Raw genomic sequence first — 22799 nt, forward strand, 5'->3', positions numbered from 1 at the left:
ATTCTCACGTCACAAAGTGATTTCTCGGCATGATCGCATGGACGGTTTGAATATCCCAAGCTGGCGCAAACCCCGCAATGTGCATCTGCCACTCCGTCTTGGCTCGCAACGCCAAGGACTCTCGGTTATCTTGGCAGGCCATGCACGGGGCGGAGCTTCCCTCCGCCAGAACGATATTTACTGAAGTACGCCGTTGTCTTTGGGCACCGTTTCGACGTCGAGAACGACCTTCGGGACAAACTGACCCCCTTTCCGAGAAAGAGCTGCGCCTTCCGTGCTCCAACACTGTTCCCCTTGTTGGTGCGGTGTGCGGAGTGCTGGAGCAAGCTGTGGGGTTACAAGTCTTGTCCTGGTCTTGGAACAAGAGCCCAAGAAAGGAGCCAAGACTGGGCCGGTCAATAACAAGCCTGAAGCCACCGCCGACAAGTCCCAATTCAAGTCTTGTGCCATGACCTCAATGTTGCAGTGGCATTTTTGGGGTTACAATCGATGATGAAGAGTTGGTCCTCGACGCCCTTTTTTTTTCTCTTGGGTTTCAACCCGATCAAGGTGGTGGACCAGATGCCGCCGTGCACGATCCTGTACACGGAGGTCAATCAAAGCGAGCCTAGATCAAACTTCTTCGATGGGTGATTGGCGTTTTGTCTGTGGATCTCCGCGAATCCGCGATATACGACCCATGCGAATCTGTCAGGTGCTGTTGTTGGGTTCCTTGTTTTGATGGCCCGGGCTGGGAATGCATATAAGTCATATGCACTTCCCCGCCTCCTAGGGCGCCTTCTTGAATTCTGTGTGCTCGCACGCTCGAAGTTTCTTCTCGAACCACTGGTAGTGATCAACCATGTCTGACTCCAAAGAAGTTCGTGAGGAGGCTGTACAGCCTCGCTCCCTCTCTCTGAAAACCACCGACGATGTCAACCGCATCGAGGCGCCCGTAACATGGAAGGCGTACTTGATGTGCGCATTTGCTTCGTAAGTCTCCTGCAACATAATTGCGAAGTGGTGACGACCTTTCGAACCTCAGCTTTGTTTTTTTCTCTGACACTGACAACACCGTGCAGGTTCGGCGGCATCTTCTTCGGGTATGACTCGGGCTACATCAACGGGGTCCTCGGAGCAGACATCTTCATCCGGGCAGTCGAAGGACCAACTGCGGATGCCCTCAGCTCCTCACACCAATCGCTCATCGTCTCGATCCTCTCAGCTGGCACTTTCTTCGGAGCTCTCATTGGCGGAGACATGGCCGACTTCATTGGCCGCAAGTGGACGGTCATCATGGGCTGTATGATTTACATGTTTGGTGTCGTTATCCAGATGATTACTGGAGAGGGGGATGCACTAGCGGCCATTGTTGCTGGGCGTCTCATTGCTGGTATTGGGGTTGGTTTCGAAAGTGCTATCGTGATTCTCTACATGAGTGAGATCGTAAGGACCAATCTCTCCCGTGGATGTGAATCCTCTTGTGGCGACTCAACGGCGCTAACACCATGGACAGTGTCCCAGAAAAGTCCGTGGCGCCCTCGTTGCCGGCTACCAATTCTGTATCACCATCGGTATCATGCTTGCTTCTATCGTTGTCTACGCCACCGAGGATAGACGGGATACCGGCTCTTACAGAATCCCGATCGCCATCCAGTTCGCATGGGCCATCATCCTAGCTGGTGGCCTCTTCACTCTGCCCGACTCACCGCGCTATTTCGTCAAGAAGGGTCGACTGGAGGAAGCCTCGATCTCGTTGTCGAAACTCCGCGGCCAACCACGCGATTCCGACTATGTGCAAATCGAGCTGGCCGAGATCGTCGCCAATGAGGAATACGAGCGATCCATCATCCCTTCTTCGGGCTGGTTCTCCAGCTGGGCGAATTGCTTCAAGGGAGGGTTGTGGGTCCAGAAGTCGAATTTGCGCAGGACCATCTTGGGCACTTCTCTGCAAATGATGCAACAATGGTACGACTCCTTAACATGCCTGAGATTATGTCTGGGTTGCTGACTGCCCTTCTGCTAGGACTGGCGTGAACTTCATCTTCTACTACTCGACACCTTTCCTACAGAGCACAGGGGCGATCGACAACACGTTCCTCATCTCCCTCATCTTCACCTTGGTCAACGTTTGCAGCACACCACTCTCGTTCTACACCGTCGAGAAGTTTGGACGTCGTCCCCTCTTGGTCTGGGGCGCGCTAGGCATGTTGATCTGCCAGTTCCTCGTCGCCATTATCGGTGTGACTGTTGGGTTCAACCACACGCACCCGGATCCGGCCGATGCGGAACTCAGCCTTGCGGACAACGTCGCCGCAGTCAACGCTCAGATCGCCTTTATTGCCATTTTCATCTTCTTCTTCGCGTCCACGTGGGGTCCGGGGGCATGGATCGTGATTGGAGAGGTCTTCCCTCTGCCTATTCGTTCCCGCGGTGTTGCCTTGTCGACGGCATCGAACTGGCTGTGGAACACGGTATGTATTTCCCCGACAGGTGACGAGGTAACTAGCGGGAAATTTGCTGACGGGGCATGAACAGATTATCGCCGTCATCACGCCCTACATGGTCGGCGAAGAGCACGGCAATCTCAAATCCTCCGTCTTCTTCATCTGGGGTGGCCTCTGCACGGCGGCCTTTGTCTACGCGTACTTCCTGGTCCCGGAGACCAAGGGCCTGACCCTCGAGCAGGTCGACAAGATGATGGAAGAGACCACACCGCGCACCTCGGCCAAGTGGAAGCCGAGCACCACGTTTGCGCAGAGCAGGGCCCGGGACGGCGTGTTGGAGAAGTCGTTCATCGACGACGTCGCGCGACGCGGGTCGGCGTTTTAAGAAGTGGGAGTTGCTGCACAGGAGCTTTTGCTCACGGCCGCTCACTCTCGGACAGACACAATACCCTGTGGCTGTGAGGTGCGGTTCAGTGTGTGTGCAATGGATGCAAAGCGAAGTTTGTGAGTCAGGTGATGGGAGGAGCGCGACTCCCCCGTGTAGTAGGATAGATGATGTCGATGTTCGAGGGGTGTTTAGGACGATGTGGTTGATCCTTGACGCTGCTGCTGCGATTTGTGAGTTGACGTATCTACCGAGTAGCGACTATTGCCTTGTCGGTAGTTGACCGCAAGTCTTGACATTATATTCTGCTCAGCTGCAAATAACTTTGTCCTCTCTCTCTATGTGTGTGTGTATCTCGCCGTCAACCCCCAAACCCACCCTTCCCCTCTCACTCAGCCTCGTCTATCAACCAACCATCCATCCATCCATGCTGTAATAGAGAGTATTTTATTCAAAACCACAAACTGCGCGATGTCATGCAATATTCTATCGACCTACCGACTTCAAAGATAAAAAGACAGTAAGTTGATGACTGTCATTGGACGGCACCCATAGGGTTAATTAACGCTTTACGTACTGGTATTTATAGGATTTGGGCAGAATTACCATAGTGTTGAATGTGTCACTTTCACTCTTCTCGATCGAACTACAGACAACGGACTACAAGTGTCTTTTCACACTTGCCCTCTCAAGTCTTCTCAAAGTCAATCCTTGCTATTAGAACCACTAATACTCAAAATACCTTTCCGCATCCGAAAACGACCTGGTTGGAATACCCGCTTGCTTGTGCTGACCTTTTTACCCAAAGGATGGGCCTGCCTACCCTAGCAGCCTGTCTGCCCCTCTTCAAAGCCCCGCGACACCACCCTGAATGTGCGTCGCATACCACAAGATCTCGCACTTGGAGAGGCCCATCGGGGTGCCGAGTTTCTCATCCAACACGTTGCCCCCCTTGGCTTGGTAGAGGTTCATGATGGGCGTCTTGGACGCGCTGGTGAATCGCTTGCCGGCCGGCGCGGTGAAACAGCCCTTTGCGACGTGCTTGGTGCTGCCATTGGTGGTTTCCTGGTTCCAATACGCCAGCGAAATGCCCGGGCTGATGCTCCCTTTGACCCAGTAGGTCCAGGCCAACGACTTGTCGGCCGCAGTGGTTCCGTAGGTGCCACCTAAGGTGGACAGACGGGGGTTGGCCACATGTTAGTATCGCTGAGCTGGGGTGCCGACAAAAGACATACATTCCTTTTGAGTGAGAGAAGGGGCGTCATTCACGTACAGTAGAATATCTCTCCGTTTTTGACCTGGAACGGCGCTTCCGCTTCGGGAGGGGTGGTGAAGCGCTCAAAGTACGGGAGGCCACTGGCCGTGTATCGCGCCTTCATCTTATCGGGCGTCGACTGCGCGTCGATGAGCGGGTCGTACGCAATCACATTGAATGACGCGGCGGTGGGGTTGGCCGACGTTACTTTTGTGGTGACGGCCATGAAGAGGATGGCGCCGGGCAGTTTGTGGCCATCTTTGACCTCGACGGGAAGAGACATCTCAACAGATCAGAAGAATTTCCCTGTCCAAAGGCTGGTTATGTCGAGTAAGGTGTGTGTGCTTTGACCGGCAGGTTGGGAGATGGGAACTGGAAAAAGAAATGTAAATTCAGAGACTCCTTTAGACAGCTTTATATCTTGTGCGGGTGTTCATGCTGGTCTGGTCGCCAGTCAACATAGAAGGCGGCACGGGGAGCCAGAACACGTCGTGATTGACCCTCGTCACTTCAGAGCCATGGTTTCAGTGAGGTCTAGACCATGCACTGCTCTGTCACACTCGCAGAGAGCTGAACAACCTTGACGGCTGATCTCGTGCAGCAGATGACTTGAGTTCAGCCGGCTGAGAGCAAGTCGCGTCGCGCACCTAGAGCACAACGCATAATGTCCTCACTGGCCCATGGATGCTGCTCATCTCCCAAATGACAATCAGACATAATGAGCCAGGTGGCTGGCTGGGTCCCGAATGGGGACGGGGAAGAAGTCTAAGGCTGAGGTTGAGGACGCGAATGGCAAAGCCGGACGATTCCAGTATGGGAAACCCAAGAAATCCGTTGGGCTGAGTTGACAATCACCATCAGACAGAGTTCGTGGCTTTTGAAGAAGATCCAATCACTAGATGTTCACAATGTTCAGGTCTGATTGTGTGGTGAGCAGATTCCCCCATGATGCTCACGTTTGCTCTCCATCTTTGCTGGCCAGGTTAGTGGGCGTCTATTGAAAGTGCTGAACACAACCATGCAGCTGACCCAAAAGGGCATTGTTGCGGAATTGCATGTTTTCAGAGACATGGCATTGACTAAAACCTAACCCAAAAGGGGCCGATAAGTGAGAAAAGACCCTGGATTTTGAGTGAGTTTCTCCGCAATTCTTTGACGTATGTCTAGTTGGTGGCGGTGGTCTAGACCTGGACAAAGTACAAGCTGGCAAGCCGGCTACCTAGCCTTGTTCTGTACGGCATTGCTCGACTCAGCTGCTCCTCCTGGCACATTCAGCAGCGAGAGATTCGATAGATACAGCCCCGAATTTCATCGCAGGAAAGCAAAGGCGGGGCGGTTCTTCTCCTCGGACTCTTGAATGGTAATAACGTCGTTGGATTGAGTGTGCAGGGTCATGCCATGGAGGTGATCAGATGGACGATCCATTCCCTCCTCACTCCTCACGCTCACGTCCCGTCGCTCAACGACCTGACGACGCCTCTGATATATTCAATCCCTGCTCAACCGTAAAGACCTCGTTCATCACGTCAGACACCAGCTTCGACCTCTGGTGGATATCCTGTCTTGACAGCGTGCCGTCCTCGCAGACGTAATAGTCAATGTGCGTCGCGGGCACCCATTCAAAGTAGATGTTGCGCACAGTCACCATCTTGTTCCACAAGGGGGAAGAGGATGGTTGTAGATCCCAGTTGCTGGTAAGCTCCGACGCGTCATTGTCCTCTTCCGGGTGATCTTCCACCGATCCCGGATATGCAATCTTCTCACTCTCGCTAATACACACCACGGCGGCCTTGCCATCCGTGACGGCTTTGCTGACCAGAGCGGCGCCCAGAGAGCCAGTCTTGTTGCTCACGTCTCCGGCTTCTGATATCCGGTCGGCGCCGATAATGACCAGGTCGACGTCCTTGGCCAGTATCCCCACCGAGGCGTCACTCGCTAGAACTACCCGCAGGCGACCGTCAATGGAGGGCCCCGTGGCTCCGGAATCGTAGCGTCTCTGGGCTTCTTCCGTCAAGGCCTTGGCAAAGCCCACGCCTTCATTCAGTGGGCGCGATTCGAGGATGCGAAGTTCTATTGACAACGACTCGTCCGCGTCGAGCGCATGTAAGATCGCGGCTTTGATGGTCGAGGATGAACTCAGGGTCAGAATTTTGATCCGTGCCTGCTCGCCTGTCTGGCCTTGAGCACTTGATCGGAACTTGTCCTGCAAGAATTTCGAGAACTGGTGACTCACTTGTTTGGAGATCTCACCTCGCCGAGTGACGGACGCTTCAAGGCTTTGTCTGACTTTCTCGAGAAAATCAGTCGATCCAGGTTCAACTTGGGCCTTTGCCTGCTTCAACGCTGTGGCAATAGCATTAGATATCGCCGCCGCCATGCTTGGCCGCCCATTGAAGGCTAGATGGAATGCCTGTCGTTGAAAAGTCTTCCACCACTCATCGAAGTCTCTATGTTGCTGCGTTTGTTGGTCATATTCAACAATCTTGATCAGAGACTTCACCGCCATGGTGGCTAGTTCTCGTGCGCCATGTGAATGGTCGAGCCGGAGTTCCTCGAGCCCTTGATGCAATATGCTATTGGGATCTACCCAGACCTGGCCGAGCGTGACTTCTAGTCTGGGCACGCAGTCATCCAGTATCTTGCCACTGAGGATGTCGTCAACATTCTGCCACTGGAAACCCAGATGCTCAAAGTTCATCTGGACCCCCAGCTTCTCCGTGTCGTTGTCATTGTCGACGGTTTCCTTAGTCAAGCGAAACGCAAACGGCCAGACTTTCCAGATGCGTCCCTTGACCTGGTGCTCACTCTCGCCGATAACCACAGCCTTTTGGTCGGTAAACTCAAAGCCAGCCCCTCGTCTCCACAGCTCGATCTGCTGGGGTCCGAATGAAGTCTCTTCTTTCAGTTCTCGCCAAGCTGCATCCAAGGGAGACTTGTCATAAGTCTCGATGGAGCCGGCAATGGGCGCAAGCTTCCTCCGATATGTGCTGACCTTGTCGGAGCGGCGGAACAGGAGGACCCTGTATGGCTTGGACGCGTATGGCTGATGAGGGAACAGGAGGACCGACACAACGGTGCGCCGTTCGAAGTTGTGCCCAGCTGCGGCAAGGGACTGAGCCATCACTGATGTCGACAAGCCAAGATGGTTATGATCTCATAGTTAGGACAGATGAAAGGGCAAGGACGTCCGAGTATGCTTTAGGAGTCAATTTGTAAGTCTAGGCGCTTGGTATGAAGAATTAATATCTTCGAATTAGTCGATGGACAGATGCGGTTTTGGTGTCACACCATCGACAATCTCTCGGCTTGACGAGCTTCAGGGCGCCAGAGGAGGGTTTCCGAGATCATCCGAGTGGAGGCGGCACTACCTCGCAGGGTGGTTTGAGCCGTAGTATCTGGAGACTGCCCCTGGTTCGTACCGAATATGCTGTGTTTGTTTCCACTACGAGGTACATTATGTCCTTGATGCAACTCAATGAGGTGTTGGGAGAAACTAGAAAATATCTGTCAGACAGAAACATTTATTTGTCAGGTGCGGCTGCGACATGCCGGAATAAAGATATTCCGGTCCAATGCGCACGCCTTTGTTCCCGCTCTACCCAAAGTACGAGGTATTCCTCCCTTTTGCCCATTCATCCTGGACCCGGTACATTCCTCTGGCCTTCTTGAAACTTAGTAGAGTGTCTTCATATACGAATCGATCAGAATGCATTGTTGTACAACGAGACTCTTCAGTCCAAACCCCATCACAATCTCCCTATTGTACGGTAATGTTACAAATCGCAAACCATCAATACATCCACCCTGGCCTCAAGCTGCCACTTGGAATGGCTCTCGACAAAGACCCTCGTACTTGGCTGATACCGCAACAGTGTCCTGCCATGCAGATGCGACCTTCTTGTTCCGTTCCTTGCACGCTTGCGATCCCGCCGTCACCACTCTCATCTGGCCCTGGGTTCGTGCCCCTTTAACTAGGGCCGACGTCCGTGGTTGTCTCTTTTCTGCGAAGGCCTTGAAGATTTTTGGTAGACGCTCTTTCAGCTCATCGAGAGCTCGGTCGTTGTAGTCTGCTACCGGACGCAGATCTGGCAGGGCATGGCTGAGGTGGTAGCAGTCTTCCCTATTCGGATGTCAGCTGAGCAACACAAAGCAGTCCACGAATGCCTTACAATGCCTGGTTGGCACCTTGTCCAAGATGTGGGCTTGTGGGATGTGCAGCGTCTCCCACAAGCACAATTCGCCTGGTATGCCACTGATCCGGTGTCATCTCATCTCGGTCAAACAACCCAAACTTGATCATTCGAGCGGCAGACTGGATCAGCTCGGCGGGTGACTTGTCCTGCCAGTGCTCAAGGTGAGCTAGCAATTTACGCTTCCTCTCGTCCATCTCGTCTGCGGTGATCAGTCCCCAAGAAGCCTCGGACCCGGTCTCTTCGGGCAATGTCAAAGCCCAGGATGTGACGTCGGGCGAGACAGGGTATGTAATCATGTGGACTCCTTCACCATAGAAGTTCTGCATGTATGGTTTGCCTTTCATTGCCTGCGGTGTCGAAGAGAGCCCGGCGGTCTGCAGAGCGGTCAGTCGTTGAATCCATCCAGGACTCGGATCACTCACCTGAGTGAGTCCACTAAACAAGGGTAGTCCCTCGGTGGTCCCTTTGTTTTTCAGGAGGATTCTTCTGGAAGCAGCCTTGATGCCATCACAACCGATGAGGATGGAACCTGTCACGCTCCGGCCACCCTTGAAATGAGCAGTGACGGTGTCCTCGGTCTCCTCAATGTCCTCCAATTCCCAACCTTCGCGCAGGTCGATGCCCATGTCAATCAACATGTCCTTGAGCTTCAGGTTCAGTCCAGTGCGCTTGACTCCCATGGCATGTTGCCCGTATTTCTCCTTGAATGACTTGGGCTCTGCTGAGAAACCCAGCACTTCCCCATCGGTGGCGCAGTCGAGAAATCCCTCTAGTGGAAGAGATTCTCGCTCGATCTCTGCTGCGAGGCCGCCCAAGTCCAACACTTTCAATCTGTGTCACAGTTAGTGCATGTACTAGGGGCCACATGCCGGGTGGCCATCATTTCTCTAGACTGACCCATTTGGCATCAGCATTAGAGATGCTCCAACATCGCCCAACTGCTTCACTTTCTCAAACACAATCGGAGTGTATCCTTTTCTTTTCAGGAGGACGGCGAGAACTGGGCCTGCAACTCCACAGCCGATGATGAGCACGGTCACAGGAGCCATTTTGTCTTTTGTGTATCGTTCGTCTTATTCAGGTCTTTCTGGTTTTCGGTTGATGGTACATTTCACCCTCACCACTGCCGGCCATCATCCCATCCTTTATATCTCCCATTGGCACGCCTACCCGTCGAGATATTCTGCAACTGAAACAGCATTCTCTGGGAGCAAGTTCTCACAAGAACATGTCGCGCTCTCTTGGCAACAAGGCGCCCACTATGTCATCGACCGCTAAATTTAAGTCCAAGGTTGTGTTGGGTAGAAGGATTATCCGGAGAATTTCCCGTCGAGACGGCTTCGCATTGGGCGTTCCGCAAGCCTGTAAGCCTTGAAAAATTGGAGCCCACAGCTTAGTCACTAGCAGCAACAGAGAATCGGGTATTGGCACCGCAACTTTGTCGCGATGTCGCTCTTTGCGCTTTTCCAGAGACCCGAGGCTTTCCCCGTTTGCGACCCAAGAACTGCTTATTTCGGGCCCCAAGCGATCCCAGCAACGTTCTCCCCTCGTCTACGTCTATGGAGCAGGCCACCGTCATGGTTTTTTTGAAGCGGTTCTGCTGATGACTGAGAGCGATTGACTCACCGGGAGACAAATCTCGCGCTCTCGGGCGTATCTTTTGTGCCGAAGGACATATACGTCCAAAACAATCGCAAAACTCACTCACTCGCACAAAACACGAAGCGAAGTACCTTCCAAGAGTTGACTGACAGTCGACTCTTGTCACCTTTTCCCCATCATGTCCACCCCCCACAGCTATGGAATCACTCTCCCCAACGGCTGCACCATTGTCCACGGACAGGGCGCGAACATCAAACACCCCTTTCGCGACATCCCTGTGGAGATGCACGAGCTGGACCCCGGCGGCCAAAGGGCCTTTTCGGGCCAACTGGGGTTAATTGAGTTCACGACCGACTTCCGACTGCCGCGACATGTACACATTTCTTCTTCTTCTTCTTCTTCTTCTTCGCCTTCGACCTCGATAGAGGCAGACACACGTCCTGCAACTACGCAGACGCAAAAGTTCATCGCCGAGCGCATCGTCGTCCTCAACGGCGTCGCCCTGGTCGAGCTCAACGGCACCATCTACGTAATCCCCCCCAAGACGCTGGTGACCATCGCCCCGGGCGTGCCGCACACCTGGACCGCATGCCCGGCCGGCGTGTCTGTGCCTGTCGCGGGTGGCGCCGCCGCCGCCGCCGCCGCCGCTCCTGCCGCTCAAGTGTACTCTGACGGCACGTTCCTCATGCTGTACGAGTACGAGGAACCCACGGCGTTTTTCCCCACGCGCCAGACCCGCACGTTGGGCTCTGTGGACGAGTACGAGCGCTGCGACGACCTCGAGGCCATCAGGATTCCGAGGCTGAGCGCCGACGAGGTCACCCGACGGTGCTCCTTTGTCTGTGACAGGACGCTGAGTTCTCCCTAGTAGTAAAAGTACTCGGGACCTCGAGTGAGAAAAACGGGGTCGCGTCTTTGAGAATATATATATATATATATATATACATACATAGGTGGGGTATGTACTGTAGGGTATGTATGTATGTATGTATGTATGTATTTCCATTTCGAGACCGGAAAGAATCAATCAAGAAAGAAGAAGGGGGAAGGAGGAGGGAGTACAACATAATCCAATGAAATCGGATACAATATATGCGCGGAGGCCTGGCTTGGGTGACTCGAGGCGAGATGTAGAGTAACCAGCCAAGTATCCGGCAAGCCAGCGCAGGACAAAAACCCCGTTCTTTATTTATCTGTTCCCCTATATCGCGTCTCCAGAGCAACCTTGCTCAGCCTCCTCCGACATATGTGTAACGTGGCTTGAAGTGACACCCGACGCAGCCGTGGCCGGACGACTGAAGAAACGACGGTCGAGATACGCCTCCCTCTCAGCACCCAGGGCCATCTTCGCCAGATACTTGGTGGCCCATCCCCAGGGCGCGGAACCCCGCGAGGTCGTGTCTCTGACGAGCAGACACGCCCAGGCAAGGGCGTCCCCGTCGCACGTATCGTCCAGCCCGACTTCCCGGGCCAGTATGGCAATTTGCGTCTCCACGCTGTGTTCGGACGCGTAGTTGCACCAGCGGCGCACGGTCCTCTCCAGCCAGTTCACGTAGGCTTGGATCGCCACCGCGAGCACCCGTTCCGTGGCGCTCAGACCGTCCACGGCGAGGATGTCGTGGCCGAGCTCCGTCATGGAGTCGTGCGGTCCAGGGGTGACGCTGTTGTCTGCGAGCCACTCGCAAAAGAGCTGGAGGAAGTTGACGCACTGCAGGCTGAGCCGGCGTTGCAGAGCCAGACAGGCCAGGCCGGGCGGGAGTTTGGATATTTTGACCTGTAAGGCTCGAGGGAGCGGTTGGGAAGGATATTCTGCAACCGAGTCACTGGTGAGCTTGAGCCCCTGTGCTTCGTCCTGGCTGCGTTGGGTCTGTTGGCGGTGCAACACGGCGGCAGACTCAAACATCCTGATATGTACCCGAGACGCGGTGTTAGCGGAGGCACAAGAAAGCTGCCCGAGCGTCAAATTTCCGTTACATGATTTCTTACCCGACAGCCGATATCTTCAAAAAGCCACTCCACCCCAAGGAATCGAGCCCTCCACGGAGTTCGACGATGCGACGGACGCCTTGGACGTGTGCCTCGAAAGCAGCATGATCATTCAACATGCGCTGCACTTGCCATATCAGCGAGGGGCCTCCAAGAGGTATTCCGTATAGCGGCACAGCGAGAAAGCGGGAGCAGCCATACGTAGACAGAAGCCATTGGGAAGATGGTAGCGAGGACAATGTCACTCGTGCAGGTCGCCGGATCTCGCAACGCGTCTCGCAACTGGACGACAGTATTATTCAGGTGGTAAATGACAGCCCTCGACAGACGCGTCGTGCTGTCCATGTGAAGCCGCTGCATGGTCAGATTCAAGGCGATCATGGAACTGCAATACATGGACGTCTGGAGCACGTTGGTCCTCATGATCTGATGCTGGGCCGGGTTGTAGTTGCCCAAGCTCAGTGCGAGCGGGCACAGGACTTGGAAGTCTGCAACATGAGCGTCGAAAGAGAACAGTCAACACAAGACCATCTCCTAAAAAAAAATAACTTATGGTAGTCGAACCCGCTCATTGCATCGCACGTGTTTTCCACGGGAAGAGTCCAAAAAGGGTCATCTCGCAAGCCGCCAATTTGTCCAGACAAAGGGGTTGCAGACGCCTCAGAGGGATCAAAATAACTCAACAGCAGAGTGTTTTGTCTGCGAGCTGCATCTCTTATTGCCTGACGTCTTTTCTCATGTTTGATACGAGCGTGATGGGCATTGATGGCAGCTAATTCGGGGTTACGGCCAAAGTTTCCGATATTTCTGTTGATGAATGTGACAAGCATAGCGGTGGGTTAGGACAGGAAGAGGCATATTAGATATTCGGACAGAGATTGTCGATAGAGGCGGATGGGAGGGTAGAGCATGGCATTCATGTTCCACATCGAGATGCGTCAAGACAGTTGCCAAGACTAGCTAAAGCAGCGCATATATACAGCCATCTCGGGACACAATTGATGCCGCCTTATCCTCGCACCTCTTCCTATCTATAGAGTCGCAAGGCTGCAACCCCAGGTATAGAGAGGGTTAGTATTGCGTTTGCTACATTAATCACCTTGAAGAGACGCCGATATTTACGGTTTGATGAGAAGCTTCCCACTAGTGTGTCTTCCCTCGAGATCCTATATCGACATAACCGTCAACCTGGTAACCTTTGAAAGAGAGGGATTCTCTTACCGATTGTGCCTTTGCCACTTCCTCCAAAGGATAGATCTTGTGGATTTTGACACTGACCTTGTTGGGGCCTTCGAGCAAAGCAAACCAGTCTCGGCAGGTTTGTTCAAACTCCTCCCGAGTGGTGAGGTAGTTGAACAGGGACGGACGAACCAGTTTGTTGTTCTTTGCGGATAGACGACTGCGTGGTTGGAGGCGTATCGAGTTAGTAACAGGTCTGGAGGAGGAAAGAGATAGCTGGAGTAGAAAAGAGAAACCCACGAGATGGCAAATGGTGGAACCGCACCACTGGCATTCCCGAAGCTGACAAGAGTCCCCTTCCTCTTGGTCACCTCTAGACTGCCATCAAACGTATCCTTCCCAACCCCGTCGTATACAGCTTCGCAAAGCTCTCCGTTCGTGGCCGTCGTGACCTCTTTGACCCAGTCAACACCGGGCTTCCGGTAATCAATGACCACATCTGCTCCAGCGTCCTTGGCCCACTTGCATTTCTCTTCTCCTCCTGCCGTAGCAACAACCCGCGCCCCGATTCTTTTGAGAACCTGCACAAGGATCAAGCCAACACCACCGGCTGCGGCGTGTACCAGCACCGTGTCGCCCCGTTTCACCTTGTACGCTTCTTCCACCAGTCCAACCACAGTCAAACCCTGCAGCATACCTGCCACTGCATCTTCGTCTGATACCCCGCTGGGCACCTTGATCACCTTGTCCACTGCCACAGCGGAATACTCTGCATACGCTGACACACCCAGCCACACCACACGATCCCCAGCCTTCAACCCATATTTGGTAGCTTTGGAGCCTGTAGCTACGATCTCGCCGACAGCCTCACGCCCACCGATTTCGGGCTTGGGTGCCGGGTAGAGACCCGTGCGGAAGTAGATGTCGATATAGTTGACGCCAACAAGATGGTTCTTGACCAGCACTTCGTTCTCTTTGGGCGTCGGGACGGGTTGATCCGTCGTAAACCTGAGAACATCGGGGCCTCCGGTCTTTTCGGTGACGACGGCTTTCATGGTCTTGGGGTTGGTGGCAAACGAAGACATTGCTCTAAAGCGACAAGAGGGCACTCCAACGACGGGCGACGACAACGTCGAACTGAAGCTCGATGATCGTCGGGTCCACTCTGGGGATATAGGCCTCCTCAGCGAAGCAGCGGCAGAGGTCGATATTGATGAATGCTGTATGAGTGGCACTGGCCCGCACCAAGCAACCATCGAATTTGTCAGAGGGCACGCCTTGATGGAGTAAGGCGGACGAAGTCGAACTGACATGGTAGGGGATAGAGACGGCATTGTGACCGTCGCGTTCCAATAGACTTGATTATGGAAGAGGTGCCTGGGCTGGTTGCACGATGGATCGAGAACGGGTTGTCCCTCGTAGTTTATCGGGCCTGAAAATTTATCCGTCCCGCAATTGACAACAACCTGAGCTTCGCATTAGTCAGGTTTGTAATGCATGCGGATCATTTGACGTTTCCGCAATTCGAGTTGCTGATGGAGCGACAATGATCTGACGACAATATCTCATCGTCCAAGAAAGAGGCGAGACAAGACGAGATGCACAGGTGGAAAGGGGGGCGGGATGCGGTCCGCACTTGCCGCACTTGTTACCGAATAACTCGTATTACTCAGTACAGCCTCGCGGGGTGGGGCCTGCCGCGTCTGGACGTGGATGTGGAGACTGACAGGCATCGGCCCGAGAAGTGGCCAATCAGGCTCCGACCGGCTGGACTTCCACTCTTGACATCCTATGTACAATGTACTCGCACAAGGACAGGTTGGTGTGTGCCACAGGTATGGCTCTTGAATGCGGGACGATGATGATCTTGACGAGTCACGCCGACTATCACACGTCGCTGCTGAGTTGCCTCAGAGTGCAGGGTGTGGACGATCCATTAAAGAGATGAAGTATACGAGGATGAATAGATCGGCAAGTTCTTTCCACTTATCACAAGACTCGACGTCAAAGACAGTCACAAGTCCTTACCGCCATGGCAACACCAACACCAACGGCGGCCATAACCCCCTTTACAAAACAGTCGTCGTCACCAGGCCGTGTATCCGCCATCAACGAGTAAATCGGCCCCAGTCATGTACGAACTGGCGTCGGAAAGCAGGAACACGACGGGTCCCCGATAATCCTCTGGGACCGAGAGCCGCCTCAGCATGGTCTCCTGTGTCCACGTGGCCTTAAGGCTGCCCTCTGAAAGAACGGGTGACGACATTGGGGTTCGGATGACGCCCGGGCTGATGGAGTTGACTCTGATCTCGGGCCAGCCGTCGCAGTGAGACCATTCGGCCGCCAGATTGCGGGTCAATTGATGGACACCTGCTTTCGAGGCCGAGTATGCGGCAGTGCCGACGCCCTGTGGACATTGGACAGAGTTTCGTGTCAGCGGGATAAGCCCTGACTTCATATAATAAGGGCAGTTGAAGGTTAGATCCCTCACCTTGTTGACGACGTAGCCGCTCATACTGGCTATGAAGACGAAGCTGGCTGACATGTTTTTCTTCCTCACAATGCGCGCCGCAGCCTGAGCCACGATCAGCGATCCAACGAGATTGACGTCGATGATTCGCCTAGCGGTGTCCAGGGGGAATGTGATGGAGTCACCCAGTATGCTGATGCCGGCACAGTTGACAAGGCCTCTGAGCGGAAACCGTGAGCAAGCTGACGCCTTTTCAAAGACAGTCTCCGTGTGTCCAGCGTCGGATATATCGCAGCTGTGGTAGCTCAAGGAGGCGCCAAGGTCGCTACTGATACTCCTCAGATTTTCTGACCAAAGGACTGTATTAGCATCCTCTGTGCTCGCCTCTATTCCTGACATATTGGGAAAAGTGAGGAAGGAATCCCTCCATAGCAGTGGTACACCCACCCCAGCTCGCATCGATCGGTTCATTCTGTACATAATCGACCGCGATAACATCGGAACCTGCCTGCAACAATGTTTTGACAACTTCTCGCCCCAGGCCACCCGTCGCACCAGTGACTATCGCGCATGGTTCATGTCAGCTCAGCTCAACAGGAAGCTAAGCAATGGCTCTGGTTGGTGTCCGATGGTCTGATTCGACTTCGACATACCGATAACACTTCTTGCATCAAGACTGAACAGACTCTGTATATTACCAGTCTCTTTCTTTGGGTCCGGGCCTGTCTCCTGTCCTTCTGTGGTGATCATATTGACCTCGAGGGAGAATTATACGTCCAAGAAGGCGAGTGGATGCTTTTCCTCTCGCTCTGTTATTACCAATTAATGCGGAGGAGAAGATCCCTTAGCTCTGGTGAAACTGAAAAAGGCCCAGCAGCAGGCATTATAAATTCTCAAACACAGATGCGAGAGGTATATTTTCCCGATTGAAAGCCACGAGAACAGTAACCAGACACCTCATATAGCCATGGTAGCATTCAATGTGATTGATTGTCAACACCTGCGTTAGAGCTCAGACAGCCTGGGTAGTATCTCCCCTTCCAGTTCCCCTACCCAGTTTTGATGTTCCCTCTCTCGAGTGAATCTGTCGTGTAAACTGTCTATTTGCTCTGGGACCATTCGCCAAGTAAGCGAGGGCGTCAAGAGTGCGGAGTATGTCCCGCCGCAATCCCTACTAGCCACGACCAGAGCCGACCAAGAGCCGGGACATGCGGGCCGCAAGCCGCCGTGGATGGGAAGCTTTTGCAGAAGATTGGCCCCTAGCGAGAACGGATGACAAGAAGGAATAAAATCGCATAATCGCCCCCTCTCCCTCCTTCGAACCACCTCTGTTGTCCACCACGGCCCCGACAGTAAGAACTGGGAGGAGAAGCTTGTCCCCCTAACTCCATCGCAAGCTGTTACACCGACACACCGACCAGCTAGCCCATGCAGTAACGCTGCTTAGTGGCAATCGAGCAGGCAATTTGCAAAGCACATTCGAGAGCCGAGCCGGGCCACCCCCAAATCCTGAGCATCTCGACCGTGCGGCCCTGCAGCATCTCGACGTCGGTGACAAAGCCACGAAGTGCGGGCGACTGAAACGCGAGAGATATGACCAAGAGGCAGGTAAAGCAGCTAAAGAGAAGGACGAGTTAGTGATCCTGATCGAGGGAAAGACAGCAGCCTTTCCTGCTGGTCCCAGCTTACTATTGCGCCGCAGAATATGTGTACGGAGACCTGTGTGACAAGAGATGGCCGGCGGTGAGGATGTAAGCGCGACATGCGCAGAGACAAGAATGGCACTTTTCGAGGACCGACGGAGGGATGGCGGCAGTTCGATCCGACATCTGAGACGTGACATACAACACAAATGGCCGATATATGTTCTGTTTCGAGGACCAGTAACGCAGGCGAAGCAAACAACCGTTCTTGCCGTCGTGGAGATCACTGGCAAGGTCCGGCTTGATTGCCTCCGGAAGCGCATTGTACCACGTTTCCAGCTGGCGGTCGAGCTCTTCGCACACCCGGAACAGCGAATTGCTTGGACCGGGACGCAATCTGGGCGTGGCTAGAGTGTCCAAGCCGCGCCCAGCATAAATCGCCAAGCTATCGGCAAAGTAGACAGCACGGTGGATCCGATTCTGTAGAAGCCGCACGGATATTTCGGCCAGCGAGTAGAGATTGTCGGCCGTGGGTGACTCTCCGTATCGTGGAAACGGAATGGAATCGACCAGCAACTCGATGCCGCTCCTCGGTTGGTGAAAATCAGCTTGGATGTCGCTAGACTCGCGAATTGAGTCAGATCTTCCGCCCACATCATGAGGGAGTCCTGCTGTATAGGCAAAATGCGTACCATTCAATAGTAAAGCAAACCCAGCTCAGGCGTGTAATTTCCTGGATCTCCACGTCGGTCGATGACATGTCGTTACAACTAGTAGCACCGTCGTGAGGGTTAATTCATCCAATACAAGCCGAGAGAGGAACACGAGAGGGATTTCTCACCGGATCAGCATCTGCTGTATATTTGTGGCAGCCATGTGGATGAGTCTCCAGGCCATCAACGGCTCGACAGAATACGTAAAATACAGCGAACCCAGAATGAGGCCCTGGCAGAGCTGGATATCGCCCCGAAAAGACAGACTCCAGGATCTGAACAGAATACGGAGTGCCTTCTGAACCAGCCGGTCCCCGGAACAAGGGCCAGACTGATTGCCAACAGGATCCGAAGCCGTGGCTCCCAGGGCAAGGAGAGCCAGGAGTTTGGCAGACTGGTTATCTCTGCCTAGACCCTTTCCCATCGCGACCTTGTACTCCCCTGTCAAGTGGCGTGGATCCAGAAACGGGTGGAGTGGATGGACCAAGTCGAGGAACTTTCGGAAATACTCGTCAGCTGTAGTTCTGGATATGGGCTGATCCTCGTCGACAGGGACATGCGACGCATCGACAATGACCTGCATCGCAGCTGGCGGAGGGCGCCGGTTTTCGACTTCGAAAAAGAAATCTTCTGGGAAATCCCCGATCAGATGCCTCAACTGCGGCAATGCGAGGAGGCTCCCTGCACCTGTCTGATGGCCCAAGGGGATTGTGAGCGGGGGAATGGCCTCTAGATCTGGCTGAGACAGCGGGTCGTCTTGCAGGGCGAGAGAGAGTGTAGAGAGTGACCGGCGGGGGCTCTCATAGGATCGACTGGCGACATTCCCCTGCGCCAGCTCGCTGTGGCGTCGACCTAGATTGGTCTCTGGTGGGAGGGACTGAATAAGGTGTGATTGCAAGGCCTCGAGCGTAGTCACCTGTCGTTGTAGAATGTTCTCAATGGTGTCGAGACGACGTGCCAGTATCTCGATGGCAGTATTTTCATCCCTGGGCAGCATCAGTTCAGCAACATGATGAATGGGTCTGGTCGCGGAGACAGCATTGTACTTGTGAACCGCTGGATCCTGGTATGTACAATCCAGGCCTCTATTCTGACACGACCTGCAGGGAAGACCACGACCGTCGCACCGTCTCTTCCTAGTGATCAACCGGGTCAGTGCCGGGTGTTGTTCGTACTGGTGACATTTGACCCACCGAAGGCGACAGGAGATACACGCCAAACGGCCTCTCTTTGGGTTGGTGCTCATGGCGGCTTTCTGTTATAGGACACGCTCCGAGTCAACAATGTGACACGATCAAGAGGAAAGGACTCGGATGATACAAGCGGGTTGAGTGGGTATCATTAGTCTACCTTGGTAAAGATATCGATGAGGGTGGGAGGAGGTCGGAAGCCACGTAGCGTGGTAAACTGAGCGTCAGATTATCCTGGGTACACGGCTGGTAGGAGATCAATAGCAGCAATCAATCTCGATCTTGTTCTGCTTGTCCATGTTCTGGGTTTCAACAATGACGGATGATCTTCCGCCCCTGGATGGGGGCTATGGCCTGAGGTCGCTAGAGTCTCTTTGGATGCGTCTTTGCTATTCGCCCGCTCTTCTCTCCGCCCTGCATTGTAATCTAGTTCATCGTACAAACGTGCTTGAATAGATTGACATTTTTCTTGTCGAGGTGTTGTTCGAGTACAGTAATAGCTGTGGTTACCACTCAGGGCATGTCATCAGTCCTGATGTCAGGGGCTCCTCTATCGCAAGTCGGTGCATACATGTATTCTATATTATACATAACGCATACGTCTCCACCACCTTCGCCGCAGAAGACGAACGATATTCTACAGTTGCACCGTGCTATCACTCAGGATGCCACCACCTACTGTGCCAACAGCAACACCTTCTGCTTTTCACAAAGACATCAAGTGCCCTGCCCTCGACAAAGAGTCAAGCATCACCTATCTTGACCTGAACTTTGAGACTAAACTATCTCTCCCGCCGACAAAGCGTCCTCTTGGTGAAGCCAGCCCAAAAGTGAAGGCTCCAAAACTTGATCGCTATGTCCGTCCCTCTGAATGGTCGCCGGCTCGGAAGAACGTAATGCTCTGTATTGCTTGTGTCGCAACAATCTTTGCGTCTTTTGCGGCGAGCGCATATTCACCCGGCGCTGAGCAAATGGCAGAGGAATTCCACGTCAGCCATGTGGCTGTGATGGTGGGGATCACGTCTTTCAACATGGGCTTTGCCATTGCACCGATGGCTCTGGCACCATTCTCCGAGGTCAGGGGCAGAAAGCCCGTCTTCCTCGCCAGCGGCATCGTGTTCCTTGTATGCAACATCTGCTGCGCAGTCACTCCAACATATGCAGGGTGAGAAGCCGAGCAAAAGCACGGTGGAAAGTAGACTGACGGTGACAATCTGCAGGATGTTGATATCCCGCTTCTTCGCTGGAGTCGGTAGCTCGACCTTCTCGACAATGGTCGGAGGCCTGGTAGCCGATATCTACCATGCTCGAGATCGCAATCTGCCAATGGCTCTTTTCTCCGGAGCAGCTGTGTTTGGCGTGGGCCTGGGTCCTCTTCTTGCCGGCTTCATAGCCCAAGGCACTACCTGGCGCTGGATTTTCCATGTCCAGACGGTCGTCATTGGAGTTGTGCTCGCTGTCATGGCTGTTTGCTTTCGGGAGTCTCGAGAAGACGTGATCCTGCGATCAAAAGCCCAAGCCTTGAACCATTGGTATGAATCACGAGAGCAGGTCGGGCTCTTTGATCATTACCACTCTCCATCTACCACGCCTCCTCAACGTATACGCTGGAAGATAGAGACAGGTGCTGTGTCGGCGCCTTTGAGAAAACAGGTTGCCGTCTCCCTTACACGGCCATTCTGTCTTCTGTTCACTGACGCGGTGGTCTTCTTCTTCTCCCTCTGGGCAGCTTTCAGCTGGTCCGTGCTGTACATCTGTCTGTCGTCCATTCCGCTTGTCTTTGGGCAGACGCATGGATTTGACCCGGCGCAGTCCAACGCCGTCTTTGCATCTTCTTGTATCGGTTGTCTGGTTGCGACGGCACTGGGAACGGTGCAAGAGGACCTGACGAGGAAATTACTGAGGACAACCGTAAAGAATGAGCCTGAGACTCGTCTTTACGGCAGCTGTCTTCAAGGCCCTCTCCTTCCCATCGGACTATTCATGTTTGGTTGGACGAGTTACCCCTCGATCCACTGGATGGTTCCCACCATTGCCATAGGCGTCGCCACCATGGGAATCCTTAGCATCTATCTCGCCGTCTTCAACTACCTGGCAGATGTGTACGGCACATCCGCGAGCTCGGCGATTGCAGCGCAAAGCTTCTGCCGCAATGCTCTGGGAGGAGTCTTTCCCCTGGTGACAACCCAGATGTACAAAGCTATGACGACGGGCGGTGCGTCAAGCTTCTTGGGCGGGTTTGCAGCTCTCCTCAGCTTTGTCCCTTGGGTACTTGTCTTCTATGGCAAACGATTCAGGGAGGGGAGGTCTGTTTACTCCAAATGACTACGTCGCTCACCACAGCCACCGACAATGCGTATACACCTTGGAACCAGCTCCACCCTCTAAATATCGTCACTTTTGGCAAGAATTATGGCGGAAAAGTGAGTCATCACCCAGCACAAACTTTAGTACCGCGAGGCTGCCAAACCGCAAGCAGTGTGGTACTCGAATCGCATTTGACATGGATCCTTGGTAGCCATAGGCAAGAATGTGGTACTGAGAATAAGTCCTCACTAGTACAACGAACGACTGCAGAACACGCTGGAACTACATGTTTAAAGATTAACTTGATGCTGGAGCCGAAGCCACCGTGTTCCATATAAGGACCTTGGTGTTTTATATAAGGGCCTTGTGCCTTCCGTAATTTCCTGAACGCTCCTTCCTCAGCTGATCAGTAGACGATAGACTCTATTTTCGTTACCTCTTATGATGGCCTTCGACTGGAAATATAGGTTAGTCGGCCGCCTGTGACATCTGACGTATAGCTAAGAGATAGGTGAGGGTGCCTACAAGCTCAGAAGATCTCCTTTCATAGTAAGTAACATTGTCACTGACTCTCTCAAGTCACTCATGACATCTGACCTACGGTGTGCCGGCGAGATGTCCGGCTTAACTTGTCTTGATGAGACCTGTCTTCAACAATATGGTCCAGAACAAATCCTGAGCGGATCTTTCCAGTTCCATTACCGGTGCGCTCGGCTCTTGTTGACGCCTTCGCACCCACAGATGTCAAACAAAACAAGGAGAACTTCTTATCGCAACAGGAAAATAAGGACTGCTTGATCCGCATTTATCTTGGTCGAAGACAAAGTCGACCAACAACTAACACATTCAGACTCCGCAACTTCGACATGACGGTTAATGAGATGGAATTCTTGCGACTCGACACTGTACTGTACGCCGAGACTCTGGCGCAGACGTTAGCAATTATCCACTGGAAGGTGAAACTCGATGCCAATGATGTGGAGTTCGTTTTCGGCAGTGCGCCCGCTGAAAAGAGACGACCTCTCGCCGCCGAACTGGAGGCCACAAGCAGGTTTGACGTGGGAAGGCTCGCTTCTGAAGTCGATTTCAGACACCGATCGATCGGCCTTTGGCTCCTCGATTTTGATCAGTGCAAGGCTTTCCCGGAGGATATGGATGGTGTCAAACAGCTCGAACGCGGCTTTTATTTCAATGACCCCTACTATCCTCGTCCGGTCTCGGAGCACCCAAAGGACGTTAGATTGTGGAATGCCTTCAGGGAGAGCTACCTAATCACGAGTGCTGCTTTTACGACGAGTGACATGCCAAGTCAATTCATTGATGCTGTTGAAGCAGAGGGAAGAAAGAGAAGACGTGGTGGTTCTATATTCCAGTAGAGTTGCCCTGCAGGTTGGTGATGAGGGCGTACACTAAAGGTACTGTTTACGCTCATTCAAATGATAAATGTTAC

General features: G+C 53.4%; 11 protein-coding genes across 11 annotated transcripts; 4 read left to right on the plus strand and 7 right to left on the minus strand.

Moving 5' to 3' along the window:
* Window positions 1–841: 841 nt before the first annotated feature.
* On the plus strand, window positions 842–2811 carry Z517_01831 (uncharacterized protein; the record flags this gene model as incomplete). The annotated part of the gene is made up of 5 exons (XM_013434788.1): window positions 842–972; window positions 1062–1425; window positions 1496–1947; window positions 2006–2453; window positions 2518–2811. 5 exons carry the CDS (start codon window positions 842–844, stop codon window positions 2809–2811), a joined length of 1689 nt encoding a protein of 562 aa, XP_013290242.1.
* An 846-nt stretch (window positions 2812–3657) lies between these two features.
* Window positions 3658–4349, minus strand: Z517_01832 (uncharacterized protein; the record flags this gene model as incomplete). The annotated part of the gene is made up of 2 exons (XM_013434789.1): window positions 3658–3977; window positions 4085–4349. 2 exons carry the CDS (start codon window positions 4347–4349, stop codon window positions 3658–3660), a joined length of 585 nt encoding a protein of 194 aa, XP_013290243.1.
* A 1176-nt stretch (window positions 4350–5525) lies between these two features.
* Window positions 5526–7187, minus strand: Z517_01833 (uncharacterized protein; the record flags this gene model as incomplete). Its single annotated transcript, XM_013434790.1, has 1 exon — window positions 5526–7187. The coding sequence occupies one exon, from the start codon at window positions 7185–7187 to the stop codon at window positions 5526–5528; it is 1662 nt and encodes a 553-aa protein (XP_013290244.1).
* A 689-nt stretch (window positions 7188–7876) lies between these two features.
* Window positions 7877–9308, minus strand: Z517_01834 (uncharacterized protein; the record flags this gene model as incomplete). The annotated part of the gene is made up of 4 exons (XM_013434791.1): window positions 7877–8186; window positions 8236–8633; window positions 8682–9090; window positions 9157–9308. The coding sequence occupies 4 exons, from the start codon at window positions 9306–9308 to the stop codon at window positions 7877–7879; spliced, it is 1269 nt and encodes a 422-aa protein (XP_013290245.1).
* A 731-nt stretch (window positions 9309–10039) lies between these two features.
* Window positions 10040–10729, plus strand: Z517_01835 (uncharacterized protein; the record flags this gene model as incomplete). Its single annotated transcript, XM_013434792.1, has 1 exon — window positions 10040–10729. The coding sequence occupies one exon, from the start codon at window positions 10040–10042 to the stop codon at window positions 10727–10729; it is 690 nt and encodes a 229-aa protein (XP_013290246.1).
* Window positions 10730–11062: 333 nt separating this feature from the next.
* Z517_01836 (uncharacterized protein) lies at window positions 11063–12270 on the minus strand (the record flags this gene model as incomplete). The annotated part of the gene is made up of 3 exons (XM_013434793.1): window positions 11063–11765; window positions 11848–11969; window positions 12049–12270. 3 exons carry the CDS (start codon window positions 12268–12270, stop codon window positions 11063–11065), a joined length of 1047 nt encoding a protein of 348 aa, XP_013290247.1.
* Window positions 12271–12965: 695 nt separating this feature from the next.
* Z517_01837 (uncharacterized protein) lies at window positions 12966–14111 on the minus strand (the record flags this gene model as incomplete). Its single annotated transcript, XM_013434794.1, has 3 exons — window positions 12966–13013; window positions 13069–13246; window positions 13327–14111. The coding sequence occupies 3 exons, from the start codon at window positions 14109–14111 to the stop codon at window positions 12966–12968; spliced, it is 1011 nt and encodes a 336-aa protein (XP_013290248.1).
* Window positions 14112–15112: 1001 nt separating this feature from the next.
* Z517_01838 (uncharacterized protein) lies at window positions 15113–16246 on the minus strand (the record flags this gene model as incomplete). Its single annotated transcript, XM_013434795.1, has 4 exons — window positions 15113–15433; window positions 15518–15843; window positions 15944–16057; window positions 16150–16246. 4 exons carry the CDS (start codon window positions 16244–16246, stop codon window positions 15113–15115), a joined length of 858 nt encoding a protein of 285 aa, XP_013290249.1.
* A 671-nt stretch (window positions 16247–16917) lies between these two features.
* Window positions 16918–19098, minus strand: Z517_01839 (uncharacterized protein; the record flags this gene model as incomplete). Its single annotated transcript, XM_013434796.1, has 4 exons — window positions 16918–17113; window positions 17186–17758; window positions 17832–17909; window positions 17981–19098. The coding sequence occupies 4 exons, from the start codon at window positions 19096–19098 to the stop codon at window positions 16918–16920; spliced, it is 1965 nt and encodes a 654-aa protein (XP_013290250.1).
* A 609-nt stretch (window positions 19099–19707) lies between these two features.
* On the plus strand, window positions 19708–21367 carry Z517_01840 (uncharacterized protein; the record flags this gene model as incomplete). Its single annotated transcript, XM_013434797.1, has 2 exons — window positions 19708–20207; window positions 20263–21367. 2 exons carry the CDS (start codon window positions 19708–19710, stop codon window positions 21365–21367), a joined length of 1605 nt encoding a protein of 534 aa, XP_013290251.1.
* Window positions 21368–21793: 426 nt separating this feature from the next.
* On the plus strand, window positions 21794–22725 carry Z517_01841 (uncharacterized protein; the record flags this gene model as incomplete). The annotated part of the gene is made up of 2 exons (XM_013434798.1): window positions 21794–21816; window positions 22017–22725. The coding sequence occupies 2 exons, from the start codon at window positions 21794–21796 to the stop codon at window positions 22723–22725; spliced, it is 732 nt and encodes a 243-aa protein (XP_013290252.1).
* Between the last annotated feature and the right edge of the window lie 74 nt (window positions 22726–22799).

This window comes from Fonsecaea pedrosoi, assembly GCF_000835455.1.
Source record: "Fonsecaea pedrosoi CBS 271.37 unplaced genomic scaffold supercont1.1, whole genome shotgun sequence".
Classification (NCBI taxonomy): domain Eukaryota; kingdom Fungi; phylum Ascomycota; class Eurotiomycetes; order Chaetothyriales; family Herpotrichiellaceae; genus Fonsecaea; species Fonsecaea pedrosoi.